Below are 18,352 nucleotides of genomic sequence, written 5' to 3' on the forward strand. Positions count from 1 at the left end.
CAGTACTCAGTGAATTACAATACCCAACAGGGTTGGACGGAGCTACAATATTAGATATGACCTGAGAAATCTGAGCACTGAAACATGGTTCATTTTAGACCTAATTCATGTTTTGTTGTCTGATTTAGAAGGGAAAAATGCTGCCTGCCTTAAGAGCTTAGGGGAACAGACTCTTTCTGGGGAGGTAGTGTCATATCATGGTAGAAGGGGATAGGGAGGGAATCACTAGACTGGTAGTCCAATGAACTGGGTTCAAGTACAAGCCTCAAAACGCCTCAGTCTCTACGTGACCTGGGAAAAAATATCCCGGAGGTAAGAAGTAATGGCACGCAGTATGTAAGGGAGGTCATGAAACTGAATCCCGGCCATGAAACCTACTTGCTGTACAGTCTTGACAAATTAATCTGAATCTGTTTCTGAATGAGGATCCTTGTAAGAATTTGACTAGATCCTTTACGAAACACATCTAGCACGAGCCTGCCACAAAGTGGAGGCTCAATAAATAGGAACTTGATTGCTGGTGCTCATGAGGGTTAAAGGAGAGGTCACAGTGCTAACACACACAGTACTATTATACTGCACTTGTTCCTAATGGAGACTGCTGGTAAGGGAAAACCAAATACCTTATCTATGACTTTCTGTGCAGCTATGTCTAAGATGTGTCTGGCTGCCTTTTTTGAAAGCCTTCCCCTTCTCCTTCACTGCAGCCCAATGGGGTGTGCAGACTCCAAGAGACAAGCCTAGTCCTACCTAGGCAGCCAAGTTACACCATCTGAAACTGAGCAACCAAAGATACCTGAATCCCGCTAGGGTTTGCAGTCCTCCAGAAAATGAACAATTTTAATTTGGTGAGGTGTTACCAACTCTATCTTTATGAGAGGGAGGGAGAAAATCAACTGATCCTTCCTCAAAGCCTAGGGCCTTGCACACAGTAGGCAAAGTCAAAAGCCGTTCATCTGCATTGGACAGCATGGGAATAAAACTTTTTTGCTATATACCCCGAGTAGATGATTATGCTTAAAACTGATATTTAAAGTTTAGGGACATCATCTAGACCTTTCTATAATAGTTTTATTTCAAATATATTTTTCAGAAAAATTAAACCCTGAAAAATGAGCCCCCATTTTCCCCAAACTGCTCTCAAGGAAGATTTTCTTCTTTGTGATTAAGAAATCAGGCTCCATGTTCTTTTCTCAGAGTTTGTTAAGGAAGAGGCCTTAAAACCACTGGCAACTTCTATCAAGACAGACAAGCTTTCAACACTTAACACTGTAAATCCATATAAACTATATATAAAGATGCAGGGTGAAAAGCTGAATATTCACATCCTGAATCCTGTTGTGGTTTGCAGTCCTCCAGAAAAAGGAAAAAATTTGTTAAAATTAAGGGGGAAAAAATGGGAAAAAAGTACTCAGTTCTTGCTGCATTTGCCACTAACTTACTGAGTGGTACTGGGCAGGTATTTGGGCCAAGTTTGCCCATCTGTTTAGAGGAGGGAAGGTGGTGATTGAGATGGTGCCTGTGTTCTCTTCCAGTTGACCTTTGAGACTGGGTTCTTCACCTTTTCGCTTATCTTCATGGTAGAACTAGTCTAGGCCAAAGACAAAATCCCAAATAATGCTCTAACATGTGCTCATTTTATTTTATATAAGGTTCTAAATCAGCATGCACGAAATTCTGATTAAGAATGGTGGTTGGCCGCGTACTGGAAATTTTAAGACCATTATATCAGGTTGGAAGTCAAGTGAACTTCCTACCCTCTGGTTCCTTCTTTAAATAAGGTTTAAAAATTTTTTTATCTAGATTCCCCTGTGGACCCTTTGCTATCATGTGCTGTTTATATAGAAAGAATCCCATAACTTGCTTTGGAGACCTGCATCCTGAAACCAAAATAGCTCATGATACAGCCTCTAAGTCATCATTTATTGATTTATAGAGCACCCATCACATGATCGAGGTGCTTTACAATACAGTAAACATCACAACAGAACTCACATAGTTAAATACAATCAACAAATTACAGAACTAAAAAAACAAACAAACAAACAAACAAAAAAAACTGGAATGAAGCAACATTATGTCAAATTTCAAAGATGCTGAGAAGTGGCAGTACACAAAAGGTAATTCCACCAACTGGGGACCAGACAGGCAAATACACAGGCACCACAACCCCAAACGGGCAGATTTGTACAGGGTGAATGAGCATATAAAATAAAATTTCACAACCAAGAATGAAGGCCATTAAAGACACTATGACACCCAAGTAATCACAGAACTAGTGGAATAACCTCACAAAAATATTACCTTGTAATGACCAGAAAACCAACCTCATTTGGATTTTAAACTCACAAGAGGCCAGAAAGCCACTGAGATCATCCATCCCATTATAAGCATAGACTGAAATCGATAAGCCTTTACAAGAACTTGGAATAAATTTAGGAAACAGGCAGCGGTTCTACAATCCATAAGACTATGCAGGTGTTGTTGATAGTTGGCACGAGGTCAGGGAGAAAAATCCTTTTCCTAAAGCAGACAAGACTCACACTAATGATGAGGCACTGCTGGGACAAAAGCCACCTGGATCAGTGTCACCTGAGTGTGGTTTAACATCAAATGTAGAGGCATTTAGATTCACAGTCAGATGAACACTGGGAAAGGCACAGATGACACCTCTGACAGAGGAAAAGAAGCCAAAACATCTCTCGAGGCCTGTGTTTCCATATGTAGCACGCTCAGGGCACCAGATGGAAAGGGGTGTCATGAGACCTGCACTCATTCCTGGCTCTCCTTCTACTCCCCAAGATCTAGCCCTAAAGAACACATGGTTCCACCAAAGTAACTGCATTAATGTGGCACTTAAAGTTCAAGAATAGTTGTCCCTGAGTTACTAGGTCATTTGCTCCTCTCTGAAGAGTCAAATCCCAGGTTTTAACTCAAGAGATTGCTAGCAGAATTACAGCAATAGGAGAGCAAAATTCAGACTCCATCTTGCCACAAGCAAGCACCATGTGAACAATTTCTGATTTAAGAATAAAAAGGGATCGCATTCAAAGTCCCAGGTAGGCATGCAGTACTGGCACTTTGGGGCAACAATGTTTACAGAGTCTTTGAAAAAGTAAAGTCACACGCCAAGTTCTTGAAGAAAATTGGGCTGCAATGAATCAAACAATTTCACATTCAGCCATTACACATTTATGGGCTTTTTTAATGCTTCAGAGTGAAGAAGAGACTGAGATTTAGAAAAATCACTCTCTACTGTGACTACATCCTCAATTATTTTACTTCTGCTTTAAAAAAGACATGCAAAGTTCGTAAAGGACGGGCTCCTTGCAGGAATCCTTTCACTCTTCTGCCAAAGCATTTCTCCAAACCCCACAGAGCAGAGATGCACCAATTCTCACTGATTCTCACAATTAAACACCATGTCCCATCGGGTACTGTCTCAAGTTCTATCCCTTATATGCCAAAGACTACCTCCCAGTCCCAGCCTCAAACACAGAGGAACCTGGGCCCACCTTTAACACTGCACATGCTCATTTTACATTTCCTGAAATTATTTTCGAAAACTTATGATATGAAATATACTTATGCTCAAACAGTAATAAAAATCCAAGTGCACTATGTCAGTGGCAAAATCTGTATATGTCAAATAGCAAAGCCTTTCCATCCCTGTAATGCTTTGAGATTCACATAAGAATCTATACAGAACCCAATACATATACTGCCATGGCCATGTGATTTTCAAGTATTAAATTTGTTTGCATAAGGAAACAACCTGAGATTTTTCTAAACTGCACTTCTCTGGCACTCTATTATAACCTTCATTCAATACAATAAAAGCCAACAACTTGACAATTATTGGAAAAAAATTATATTTTGGAAGAACTCACTACATAAGGTGACAGAATTCCAAAATCAAATTACATGAAAATATACATCGCAATTTCTTTGTACAGTAGGTGAGAAAAATCTGCAGTATAGAGAATAGAGGCAAAGAAATATGAAGGGCTAAGGAGAAGGGTGTGTGGGTAAACAGCATTTTTGATAGCAAACCCAGAAGTTAAGTAGAAAGCCTGCAGCTGTGCATGCTTTATTCCTCCAACCTTCACATTAGGTAACTGAGGGCAAAAATAAAACCAAATCAGAATTTTGTATTGTTTGGGGTAAATTTCAATAATTTTAAATCTGAATTGAATTCAGAACCAACTCTTTTTAGTTCTTGGGGAAAATGACTGAATTCAAGAGCTCTCAACAATGAAAAAATGTTATTGCTATATCCAATCCAAGAGATGGGTGCAAATATAATACAAAAGGGGTGAAGCACCTAGTGATGACCATTCCTCTGAAGTCATCATTAAAAATCAAGTAGTTGCTTATTGAGTGTTTCAGTATTTGAACTAAATGATTTGAAAACTTCCTGGCAGACAGAAGAGATAAAAGCAAAGGGGAGTGTGTCCAAACAAAGAAGATACAAAGTTTAGTAAGTGAAAAGAGTTTAATGAAGCCTCAATGGTTTAAAGGAAATTAAATGGAAACTTTTAATCCTAATTGCTTTTTATCTGACATGCTTTAAGGAGTCTTTTAAAACTGATAAGAAACAATGAATAGGGAAAGAAAACCTGCTAAAATCTTTTAGAATTTACACGATTCTTATTCTACTACAAGAAAGCATTATTTGGTACAAGGTGTGTTTGTGGATGTACATGAACAGTATATATATTATCCGGATCATGTTGTGCTATGTACAGGTCTTTACAATTCTTCCTGAAGGTTAAAACAGTTCATTAGAATTCAAAATGCGTAATCATCTGTAAGTTGGCACTTGTTAGGCTCTTGTCAGCATTGATACTGGCATGTTTTATTGCAGCCCAGTTCCAGCCAGTGTTTGCCAACTTGTTACAACAGAAGTCCAGCAATAGGTGGGTAGAGTGCAGGAAAAACAGTGCCATGTTTCTCAATTGGAGACCTACAAGAAAGCAAACAGCATTATATAATGATATTATAAATTACAAAAGAATTAATTGATTAGAAATTTTTATTTGTATTCCATTTCTTGGGAAACAAATTTTTCATTTCACTTTAAGCTCACTTTTGTGCTTTTCCAATATGATAGCCACATACAACCATTTCATTTTAAATTCAAGTAATTGTTAATAAAATTTTAAATTTAGTTCCTCAGTCACACTACCCACATATCGAGTGCTCAGTATGCCCACTGACTACCATGTTGGACACTGCAAATATAGATTATTTCCATCAGTGAAGAAAGTTCTATTACTAAGCCTTAACTTAGATTTCTCTAGGTTCAGTCCAAACCTATTTTATCCACGAAGCCTCCGACAACTGACCTTCTCTCCCAATTAGAGTTTCCTATTGTTTTGTATCTGCTGATCTCATGTGTTCAATTAGACTAGAAGAACCACAGCTAAATAAAAACAACTACCACCTTATCGAGTGCTTATTATGTGCCAAGCAGTATACAAAGTGTTATACAAACTTATCTCATGTAATGCTCATAATCACCATATGAAAGGGTTTCCCCCATTTTACAGAGAAAAGAGAGACAAGGTCACAGAGCTAATTAATAAGTGGCAGAGTTTCCTGTTCAAAAGGTTAGGAAAACACTAGTTTCAATTAAAAAAAAAAAAAAGTCGAATTAAATGATTGGACTTTTCAGAGCTTTTATTATATGAACGTGTCCTTTGAGTATGTAGGGGGAGCAATAGAAGGGGGCAGGGGAGGAGAATACCTATTACTATTACATCGGATCAAGTCCTCCAGAAACACAGAAGTCTGAATCACCTGCCAAGCCAATGCTGGTCACAAAGAAGTCTAATAGAAGACGACTGGGAATCCAAGGGATATAATTTTAAACTCCTAACAATGAAGCCCAATGTACTTAGAGCCATGGCAAATATTTAACTCACACCAGACGTGTGAAAAGTTCAGTGTGTCTTCTAAATCCCCAAATGAATTTATCAATATTACAATCACCCGAATTCAACCATACCAGAGCTCTGATGTGGGCAGGAAGAAAGCTGTGGGCTTATCTATGGCCGAACATGTGCCTATTTCCCGAATTTAGACTGCCTCCCTAAGACAGCTCCTGAGAAGTAGAATGACTGCTAAATTTCTCTCCAAAGGGCTCATACCAATCAATGTAAATCGTCCCCAGCAAAGCACTGAATCCACCAAATATGAATATACCACCTTCACCAGCAATCAGGTTCTATCGTTTGCACACAGATACACATATGTGCACACGTTTTATTAGAAAATCTAAAGACACAGACTGATACTCAAGAGAAATCATTATGAATAGGACTGTAACTTTTAGGTTATGTTACTTAAATGTTTTTCCAAAGACTACATATCACACCCAAATTTACCCCTGCCCAATTAACCTCTCAGGGCTGAAAAAGAACTGGGTATAGAGCTTGGGCATTCAGTAATCATTCCCTTATGATATGAACAAGAAATTTCAGGGCCACAAAAGAACCATTTAAACTGTTTCCATGTGAGGTTTTAAAGAAAAATACTCCAGAGAGGGCTGACTGTAGAAAGTCATTAACGACCTAAAATCAGGTATTGGAGCCTTTTAGTAGTTAGGACCCAGCTTTAAATAGCTTTAGCTTCTTCAGCAGGAAAAGAAAAATCTACTCCCCCCCACCCTTTAAATAAAATATATTCTAAACAGAAAAAAGGCCTTGGTACAGAAAAAGCAAGTTTGTTGTTCTTTTCTCTAGAAAGAGAAATGTGAAACTGAATTACCTGCATAACACTCAAATAAACGGTGCTGACCTAAAACAGTCATTTACAATTTGTAAGCATATCCCATTTCTGGTTTAAAATAAATCTTCTGTTGTGTGACGTTGTTAAAAAATCACACCATCTTTATATTAATGGAAATTATATCAACTGTATGTCTTTACAAAATAACTTAAGTGTCTATTTTTTGCCTCAAACTTACACTTCATTATTCTTGATTTCTAACCTACAAATCCGGAGATGGTTTAGTTGGAAAGTGTCTTGTTCCATTTATTTCAAAAACTAGAATCAAATCATTAGTTTTCCATGTGGCTACACAATTTAATCTTTTTAAAAGGCCTAAAAAAATAAAAAGACAAGCGTGATTTCAAAAAAAAAAAAAACACTTTTTTTTTTAACACTTTTTGATGTTAAAGACAATATTGAAAGTAATTCGTCATTCAAGGGTAAGTGTCCCAATAAGCTCAACCATTCTTAAGTGAAAGCAGTCCATGAGTTAAATAGCTTAGTATCAAGGAAGTTTTCCCCATTATCTTTCACACAGATGATTCCAAAAGTTCCAATTCATTCTACACTGCCACCAAATATACTACTTACTAAACAACAACTCTCCCCCTATCACCAATCCATCCGTTTTTCCCCCAAACTGAACTATTCTTTTTCTTTTCCTTATGTCATGCACTGGTGACCATCCACACACTTCCTTTCTGAGGTCGGTAATACCTCACTCTCCTAGCTCTCCTCCTTGTGACCAAGCAGCCCACATGTTTCTGTCCCCTAAATGTGGAAATTGTGCAAGATGCTGTCTTTGGCCCTAGTATGTACTGCTCTCTATACCAAATGAATGGTCATCTCTACTCTAGAGACTTCTAATCTCACTCGCAGCCCTACGTCTAACCTCCGTCCTAACCATTCAGTACCAGTCATACTTTCTCAAAGCCGCACCGTGCTTCTACTCCCACTAGAGCTCTGCGTGTGGTTTAACCTTTTTTTATGCCTGATCTAACTGGCTAGGTGAACAGCTCTCTAATGGCCTGGATAATGTCTATGGCACTCCTACAGAGCCCCTTCTTTCCCAAGAAAACAGTGCCTTTGTAAATATTCATTAACAAGAAATGAAATGAGCTCAGGGTCAGCTGTTCTTGGTGTTACCTCTCATTTCAAGATATAAATCTTAATCCTTAATAACACGCAAATGTTAAAAGGGAAGCAGATATATATTACTGAGCTAGTAAAATATCAAGACAATGTTGAAAGTACAGAGTGTATGCTATGTATACATTTGTTATAAACACAGACACACAAAATCACACTTGTGTGTACATGTGTGTTGGGGGAGAGTAAGATTTCTGAAAGATTAAACAGTGTTTACTTCTGATAGCAGAACTGGGGAGCTGAGATGGGAAAGAGATTTACTTTTCCTTATATATAGCTGCAACTATAAAGGTAGCAGTCAGATTCAGAGGGAACCAAAACAGAGCCATGATATTTATGGGTTAGAGAAGATGTTTCTAGAAGGGACATCAATAGTCAATTCAATTCAATTGCTACAGAGATTAAAAATCAAAACTAAGGGACTTCCCTGGCAATCCAGTGGTTAACACTCCCCACTTCCACTGCAGGGGGCACAGGTTCGATCCCTGGTCGGGCAAACTAAGATCACACACGCCTCATGGTGCGGCCAAAAAAACCCCACTAAACTAAAATTAAGCCTTTGGATGTGGCAAACAGGCAGCCCCTGGTTTCCTTATTACTTTAGTTTTCTGTGGAGAGGGAAGAAGGTGAGCCAAATGTGCTGGAAGATTGACAGTTTAAAAAAAAAAAACAAGGCGGGCTTCCCTGGTGGCGCAGTGGTTGAGAATCTGCCTGCCAATGCAAGGGACACGGGTTCGAGCCCTGGTCTGGGAAGATCCCACATGCCGTGGAGCAACTGGCCCGTGAGCCACAATTACTGAGCCTGCGCGTCTGGAGCCTGTGCTCCGCAACAAGAGAGGCCGCGATAGTGAGAGGCCCGCGCACCGCGATGAAGAGTGGCCCCAGCTTGCCACAACTAGAGAAAGCCCTCGCACAGAAACGAAGACTCAACACAGCCATAAATAAATAAATAAATAAATTTTAAAAAAACAACAAAAAAAAAAACAAGGCAAAGCCCCTTTGTTTCCCAGGTCCCTCTCTTCCTCCCTAAAGTTAAGTAGTACTACAAATTTTAAGAATTTTCCATATTTCTTCTAGTCCTTTCTTTTTAAAAAAACTTTTATTCTATCAGATTACTATGATAGAATAAAATATAGTCGGTTTTACTTTTTTTTTTTTCCCGTTGGGTCTTCATTGCTGCACTTTCTCTAGTTGTGGCTCGCGGGCTCTAGAGCACAGGCTCAGTAGTTGTGGCCCATGGGCCTAGTTGCTCCGCGGCATGTGGGATCCTCCTAGACCAGGGCTCGAACCCGTGTCTCCTGCATTGGCAGGCGGATTCTCAACCACTGGCCCACCGGGGAAGTCCCCGGTTTTACTTTATAATTTACATAAATATCATACTTTTTTTTTGAAAATTGCTTTTCCTACTCAAGATTGTGTTGAGATTAAACCATGTGATTATATATAACTAAGTCTACATTAGGTATTTTAGCTGATACGATAGAATATTGTAACTGATATTAATAGTAACTGATCAATTCTAATAGGCCTTTTAAAAATTACACACAATACTGCAAGCAATATCCTTGCATCATGTCTCTCTGTACACATGTGCTAGAGTTTCTCTAACCTATACACCTAAATCGCAGGATATGTGTTTTCAAATTGACTAGCTATTACCAAATTGCTCTCCAATGTTGACAGAACAACTTCACTTATGCCAATATTTCAGGTACACCATTTCCCGAAATCCTCACCAACACTTGGGTTTCTTGGACATTTTGATTTTTGACAACCTGATGGATTTGATGTCATCCCCTGTAGCTTTGTATTTCTGCTTACAAATACAGCTGAATTAATTTTTGCATGCATAACAACAATCATCTTTCTTTTTGCTTCTATTTATTATCTATTCATATCATTTTCCTTTGTGCTGATATTTTTCTTATTGCTTTGCAAAAGTTTGTAGATTCTAGATAGAAATCCTGAATATTAGATTTACAGAAAATTTTTCCCAGTTTGCCACTTATTTTTGTTAACTTTATCTTGTCATAATATTTAAGTTTTTGGTTTTGATACAACCAAATTTATCAAATTTTTTCCTTTTATGGGTGTTACTGGTGCCTAATAAATCCTTCTCTACCTTGATATTCTCCTGTATTTTGTTCTGATAGTTTTGTTTTTCATATCTGTCTTATGTTTTAAAATTTACTGGAGATAGCTTAGTCTCCTCCTTACCTCAGTCAACAAGATCACTATAGATCACCTGTATTAGTGGGAGTGAGATGGATGCATCCTTGAAGCAGGTTGAGTAGAGTTTGCACTTTTCTTCATAATCTTATTGTAACACAAGAGATCAGAAAGCCTCAACGTTTAAGGAGCTCTAATTTTAAGGAGATACGGGTGAGATGTGGAGGCTAATCCTTAAATGATCTGAATATGAAACCCATCAAGGATGTGGTCCTATTGTGATAATCACATACTCCAAATGTGGTCTCAAGTAAGCCATGAAGAAAATATGGCCGCCTAGGAGGAACAGAAGCCACATATATGGAGCCACATATACTTCTATTTGTGAGAAATGACTCTAGATTCATGCGTACACATATGCAACGAGGTAAGGCAGAAAATCTTCTATCTTACTGTGCTGGGTTACACAATGCCTACTATCCTGGGTCAGGGTATCTACGAAACAGATTCTCAGACAGGTATTTGTAAAACGTTTACTGGGAAGTGCTTCCAAAAACAAGAGTGAGGGAAATAGGTCTAAGCAGAAGAAGAAGATGTACTGAGGGGGGCAGTTGAAATAAAGGCTTCAGTCAATCCCACACTGGAATGGCCCTTCAGATAATTCCCAAATTGAGAAAAAAGTCCAAGCCTTTGTATCAACCCATCCCTTACCCAAACCAACTAGTCCTTGGATGCAAGTGGCCTCTGGAGAAAGGGACTAACTTGGGCAAGTGATCTCTTTTAGCTAAGGGCAACTCCTAGGAAGCAACTCAGCTATGAGTTATCAGTAGGCAACATTCCCAGCAGGCTGGGATATGATTATTTCCCTCTGGACAGAAGACAGTAACATCCACTACACCCATAGCTTATCTTCTCTTATCATCTTACTTATTCCCTGATGAAGCCAACCAGCAAGTTGTGAGTTGACCTATGAAGAGGCCCATGTGACAAAAAACTTAGGACTCAGTCAATGGCCTGTAAGGAATAGAAACCTGACAAAAACCAGTTGACTGAACTTGGAAGCAGATCCACCCACAGCTGAGCCCTGAGATGGCTGCAGTGCCAACCAACACCTTGACTGCAGCATTATAAGGAGCCCAGAGCCAGAAGAGTCAACCGAGTCATACACGGAACCCTGGCCTATGGAAACCATGAGATAAGAAATGCTGTTTTGGGACTTCCCTGGTGGTCCAGTGGTTAAGATTCCGTGCTCCCAATGTAGGGGGCCAGGGTTCGATCCCTGGTCAGGGAACTAGATCCCACATGCTGTGACTAAGACCTGGTGCAGCCAAGTAAGTAAGTAAGTAAGTAAGTAAGTAAGTAAATAAATAAATAAATAAATAAAAGAAATGCTGTTTTAAGTCACTGAATTTTAGGTAATTTGTTAACATAGCAATAGAGAATTAATACAATCCCTCTAGCCTTGATACAGAACCAAAAGACCAAAGTCCTTTTGTCTAGTGGTATAGAATGTGGCCATGCTGCTGATCTATGGGAAAGGGAGGATTTGTTTCTCCCTTTTTCCTCTCTCTTCATCCCATCCCACACCTGAATTAGAAAAAGGATAAGGTTATTATTAATAATCTTTATATAGGAGACACAAATACTACATGATTATACTTATATGAGGTATCTAAAGTAGTCACACTGATAGAAACATAGAGTGGTGGTTGCCAAGGCCTGGGGAGAGGGGGAATGGAGAGTTGTTGTTCAAGGGGTAGAGAAGTTTCAGTCGTGCAAAATGAAAAAGCTCTAGAGATGTACTGTACAACAATGTGCATATAGTTAACAATACTGTACACATAAAAATTGTTAAGAGGGTAGATTTAGGTCGTGTGTTTACCACAATAAAAGTGAAATAAAGAAAATCTGGGTCAAGTACATCAACACTAATGCTTCCAGTTTAAAAAAAATTACATTAAGTTATGGATTTCGATGTAAAAAATTACATCATAAAAAATACTAAATTAAATTTACTTTTCATTCAACCCAAATAGAATGTACATTTTTCAAGTGCTTATAGTGGGTTTTATTTCACATCATCCTATCACAAGACTACAGAGACTGAGGATATTCAGAAAGTGCATGAAAAAAGCAAGTCTTTAAGAAGAGTTTGAGTGATAGACTAGAGCTCGCTAAATCTGCCACAAAGCAACAGGTTTCTATAGTATAGCCGTGGGCATAAAAATCATGTAATGACAGAGACATTTAGATTATGTGGGGCTTCCCTGGTGGCGCAGTGGTTAAGAATCCGCCTGACAACACAGGGGACACGGGTTCGAGCCCTGATCCGGGAAGATCCCATATGCCACGGAGCAACTAAGCCTGTGTACCACAACTACTGAGCCTGCGTGCCACAACTACTGAAGCCCGCATGCCTAGAGTCTGTGCTCCGCAACAAAAGAAGCCACCGCAATGAGAAGACCGCGCACCACAACGAAGAGTAGCCCCCACCTGCTGCAACTAGAGAAAGCCCGCGAGCAACAACGAAGACCCAACACAGCCAAAAATAAATAAGTAAAAATAAACAACTTTATAAAAAATAATAATAATAAAAAAATAAAGATTATGTGGGCACCTCAACCCTACAGCCCACCTTGTTCTGTGCATTAGGTAGATGAGTAAAACATAGACCCTTTTTTAGAAGATATTAGTTAAGTCATGGAGTCTGATGTGATTTCTTAATTTAATTTTCAAATGATTTCACTTTTAGTGCAATCCAAACAGATGACTGGAATTGGGTACTTACTGAGGCATTACTTCCCAACTGCATCATATCATACGTAACAAGAGCAGTAAGACAAATTCATAAATGGCTAAAAGTTAAGACTATGTGCTACAGTGCTTCAGAAAGGGAAGAATTTGCTTGGGGATGAAGAGCAATAACTTCATGAAAGAAGGGGAATTTGAAATGGACCTCATCTCAAGTGGCAAAAGAAACAGAACACACATTCCAGACCCTTGGCACAGGAAATGGGTCGAGTATTTGAGTTGAATGAATGACAAGATACATTTCAGAAAGAGGGAGACTATATGAGCATACGAGGGAAGCTACTAGCGATTTTTAATCAACATACGATAGACAAGATTGGGTCCCTGAATGCTAGTTAAGTACGTCTGCTTGAATTACTTTTTTTTTTTTTTTTGGCGGCACCACACAGCTTGTGGGATCTCAGTTCCCCAACCAGGAATTGAACCTGTGCCAGGGCAGTGAAATCTTAACCACCAGACCACCAGGAAACTCCCCTTAATTAGTTATTAATCAATGTTTCCCAAAGAATGTTTGTCTTTGGCCACAGGGGGGCCAAAGGATCCTCGTGATGAGGATGAGCTTCAGACTGAAAACAAAATGCAAAATCGTTTACTCAGTTCTTACCAGTGAAAAACACAGTTCAAAGACTATAATTTTTTACACAGAAGCCTGAGCTTAATACTAACACAATAAGTTAGGAATAGTAACTAAAATTAACCATTAAAATATTAGTGCATTAATTTAATTCAAAATTCTGTCCTATCTAACATCCAGCTGCCACACATACCCTTCTACAACAGTGCACAGACATTACAATGCACGAATGAATCTATATGTAGGACTTGCGACTTTAAAGAAGGATGTGTAAGCAGTGTTGACCTGTTTGCCAAGATTTACAGTTATTGCTTCCTACACCTTTAATTGTAAGTTCTCAGTTTAGTTTCATCATTAACAGTATATTATACTGTTTTTCAATTAACCTATTCTATGCAAGGAGGTATTTTGATTCAACATTATTATTTGCCTCCGTCTTCTTTTTATGTGAACCTTAATCTTGATAAGTATACTTTAAAGATGTGTATGTTATGATCAAGTATAAATTAACTCTAATCCCACCAACAAAGAAGATAATATATAATCCCTTACAAGACTGGTTCGTGACACTTCATTCGTATTTATTTATTTTATTTGCAATATACTATCAAGGTAAATAAAATTCTTGATTATTTCCTAAATTTATAAAGTACTGTTTATAAGGTAAAATCACGCATAAGCTTAGGCTCCAACCTATTATTTCCTTCCACTCAATTCGTTGTTGTTGCCAAGCTCAGTAAGGAAAACAAGCCCTGAAGTGTTTGTTGTTCCTAAGATATTGTCCGACCCATAAAAGAACCAATGCAATGAATGAGCTGAGCTGTGTGAAGACTAACATGGCAGTTGTATCCAGGACAAATATCTAGGATGAAGTGCAGGCCGACACAAAAGATGTTCAACTAGTAACAAGAACTTGACCTAAGGTGGTGGAAAGCAAGAGTCAAAAGAAAAGATGAGGATCACTGACTAGACGTGTGGGAGGTATTAGATGTAATGATAATGAAATCAGGACAGGACTGTTAGCAAAAATAAACAAAACAGATATAAATAAGATGGTGAAAAACAAATAATTTGAAGACTGCAAGGTTATTGCTATATCTGTTGGGAACAAAGAGAAGTAAGGTTAATTTTCAGCATTTTAGGTTATTATAACAAGATCTAAAAGTAGATATGAGTCTTTTCAGAAACTTAGAGATATCAAACATGAAAACAGAATGAAAAGTGGGTAGACTTTAGCTTAACTTCTGATTTACCTTTGCATTTGATACGTTTAATCATAAAAATCATAAATAAAAATTAAGACAGTGTGATACCGGTTCAAGGATAGACAAGCCAACCAAGGAAACCTAGAAAGGTCAGAAACAGATCAACACATACCTGGAATGTAGTTTTACAACATAACTGACACTGCATATCAGTGGTGAAAGGATGGACTTGTCAATAAATGATGCAGTCAACAGTTATATATTAGGGGGAATCAAAGGGTAAAGTTGAACTCCAACTCACACCATACATCAACCAATTTCAGTGAATTCAACACATTTGTGAAAGGCAAAACCATAATAACTTTTAGAAGACAATATACAATAGTAGCTTTCTGATGGCAGGGAAGAAACTAAGACACAAAAAGTAAAATGCATACAGGAAAGAACTAAAAAATTAAACTGCATTAAAATTAAGCACCTCTGTTCATCCAAAGACACCATGGAAAAAGTGAAAAGACAAGGATACAAATCAATAACCTAACTGAAAAACAGGAAAGACCAGAATAAGCATTTCACAGAGGAAGTGTCAATGGTCAAACACATGTTACAATACGCAATTGCATTGGTAACTAAGGCAACACACATTAAGTCCATAATGACATATCATTTTACACCAGATCAAAAACTTTGGGAAAACAAACTTTGAAGAAGTCTGATAATATCAAATGTTAAAGAGAATATGGAACAAATGGAATCCTTGTCCTTGCCAAAAGGAGTATAAATAGATGCAACATTTTGGAAGACAATTTGGCATTATCTACTCAAAGTGATGTGCATATACCTTTAACTTAATGCCACCCCTACATATACACCCAAGAAACTCTTGTAGTATCTCTGCAACAAGAAACAAGGATAGCCACATTCTCTGTAATAGCAAAAACAAAGCAAAATAGGGGAATTCCCTTGTGGTCCAGTGGTTAGGACTCTGTGCTTTCACTGCCCTGGGCCCAGGTTCAATCCCTGATTGGGGAACTAAGATCCTGCAAGCCAGGAGGCATGGCCAAAAAAACCCAAAAGAACAAAAAACAAACAAACAAAAAAAACCCAAGCAAAAACAAAACAAAACAACAACAAAAAAAGCAAAACAAACAAAAGAACCCCTCCCCAAATAGAGAAATAATGCAATGAGAATCAAGAGTAATTTATCTAATGAAATACTACTTAACAGCGAAAACAGAAGAAATATAACTGCACATAACAAAGACCAATTTCAAGAATATAATGATGAGCTAAAAGTCACAAAAGAATGCATACATTATAATTCCACATATATTCAGTTCAAAAACATGGAATATGTTGTTTAGGAATACAAACTTGATGAAACTGTGAAGAAAAGCAATGGTAAACAAAGAATTGGGAATATGAAAAAAGGATGGGGTAGGAGGGGAATATAGGAGATGTAACAGGTAATAAAGTTCTTTTTCTTTTTTAATATTGATTGTTTGATTGATTGGCCACACCACTCAGCTTGTGGGATCTTAGTTCCCCACCAGGGATTGAATCCGGGCCCTCGGCAGTGAGAACACAGAGTCCTAACCACTGGACCACCTGGGAATTCCTAAAGTTCTTTTGCTTAAAATAGGTGGCCAGGTACAGGGATGTATCATGTATTCTGATTTTTTAGATGCTACGCTTCATAAACAGGTTTTATCACCTCGATATTTGATTTTAAAAAGGGAAACCAAATAACTTAAATATCACACATTTGGTCAATTCATCTACACCATGTCCTCTTCTAAGCCAGATGGGTAGCTGCTATCTTTGGCTCCTTGCTAGACTTAAAACGGACTTGTGGACACATGGTATACAATAAAAGGGAAAATTTTCCTACTGGCCCTATAAGTAATAAACAAGGAGATAAAGACCAATTAAAACAAGAAAGGTAGATGTTTAATATAAAATATGATCCTTTTTTAAAAAAAACTGGGAAACAAAAATTTAAGTCATTCTTTATTCATATAGCACAGTATGAAAAGATACAAGAAACTTCAATGCCTAGCTTAATCAAAGATGGTAAACCAAAAGGTAAAACGGAGGAAACTTAGCTTTAAAAAAAAATTGAACAGAACTTTATAATGAGAAATTTTACCATCAGTGAAAAGAAATAGACTGCTACCATACTAACAACCAGTTTAACACAGAATATCTAGTAAAAAACAGCTGCATTTACTGAAGGAAAAAGCAAGCGGATGACACTATTTCTGCTGAGAAATAGGAGACTACTGGATACTACCACTAAAAAATGAGGCCAATGAAAACAAGCAATTCAAATACCCAAATCACACAATTTCTAAAAACATTTATGACATGTATAAAAATGCAAAAGAATAGGACAATTTTTTAAATGAACTTACCCTGAAATAAGTGAAGTTACAGCTGTTGAATAAATGTCACTCAAAAGCAGTCTCTTGGCTTTTTCTTACACAGCGGGCAACTTTCCTTTTGAATTCTCCATTTCTGTCTTCCCTCCATTCTTTCTGTAAGTACCAAAGTAACAGCAACTGATTTTATGTAAATTCCTCTTACAATCTCAAATACTAATTTTAATTTTGAATGTAATGCTTTGGCAATGTGAACACTTTTAAAATGTTAAAAAGTTGACAAGGTAGAAAAGTAGTCAAGAAACACTTTTGCAAGGCACTCTGCTAGGATACATGCAAATGACCTCTACAGGCAAAAGTTTCTTTAAAAAAGGACAAGGCCCTGAAGATCATTAGAGGTTTTGTATTATGCTAAAAAGAAAGCTACGACTTACAAATAAGATATCCAGGCTATCTAAAAGATCACCAACTCTCCCTACTGGTAGCAACCAGAAAATAAAGTAGACATAACAGTGCCTCCAACATCAAGTATATGGGCGTAATGCATCATACTGAGATGATAATGAGTACTATTTCTAGTGGGGGCGGGGGGATGAGGGGGTGGGACACATGACAGTGACAATATCACTATCACTGCGTGGCCCATGAAAATGGAACACAAAACAGCACCAGCATAGTTTCACAGGAGAATAGAGCTGATTTTACTTAGCAAGTAAATAGCAGGAAATTCTCACAAAAATGCCCAGCCCTTTTCTCCCCCCCATATCATCCATTTAGGAACAGCAAAAAGTATAGAAATCTTCAATACTTGCCCGTGCAGAGGAAGAGATCTGAACAACAATTTTTGCCCTCAAAGCAAGGCACCCCAGAAAGCCAATCATTATAATAAATTAAGAGATAAACTATAATGCTAACATGTACAGAGATTTGGAGATGTTTGATGAAGTATTTATGGATAAAATGTTATTGTCTGTAATTACCTCATTATCATATTTAAGAAATTTTTAAGGAGAAAGGGTCAATTCCAGAAAAGAAGGAAGGTCAATCTCAGGAAAAGAAAAAAAAAAATCACCTAAAAAGAGCACTTAGCAGAGAGAAGTAAGACTGAGAGCAGGGAGATCAGATAGAAAGCTATCACAATAACGTAGGTAAGAAGTTAAAAGGACTCAAATCAATGGCAGAGGGGTGGAAAGGAATTTAGATATATAATTTGACTGACATTCTCTGGTGACACACAAGACTGGGCAAGGATGACTTCTAGGTAGAAGACAGATTGGTAGATGATGGTT

At 37.8% G+C, this 18,352-nt stretch overlaps 1 protein-coding gene across 1 annotated transcript in view; it reads right to left on the reverse strand.

Annotated features, from left to right (window-relative positions):
- Positions 1-1,860: 1,860 nt before the first annotated feature.
- UBE2G1 (ubiquitin conjugating enzyme E2 G1) overlaps positions 1,861-18,352 on the reverse strand; it is a 97,818-nt gene continuing 81,326 nt past the window's right edge. Inside the window, exons 5-6 of the mRNA XM_068531064.1 lie at positions 17,097-17,219; positions 1,861-4,966 (exon numbers count right to left, since the gene is read on the reverse strand). Coding sequence (XP_068387165.1) covers positions 17,133-17,219 — 87 coding nt within the window. The 3' untranslated portion in view covers positions 1,861-4,966; positions 17,097-17,132. The remainder of the gene's footprint in view (positions 4,967-17,096; positions 17,220-18,352) is intronic.

This window comes from Eschrichtius robustus, chromosome 20 (genome assembly GCF_028021215.1).
Source record: "Eschrichtius robustus isolate mEscRob2 chromosome 20, mEscRob2.pri, whole genome shotgun sequence".
NCBI classification, from domain to species: Eukaryota; Metazoa; Chordata; class Mammalia; order Artiodactyla; family Eschrichtiidae; genus Eschrichtius; species Eschrichtius robustus.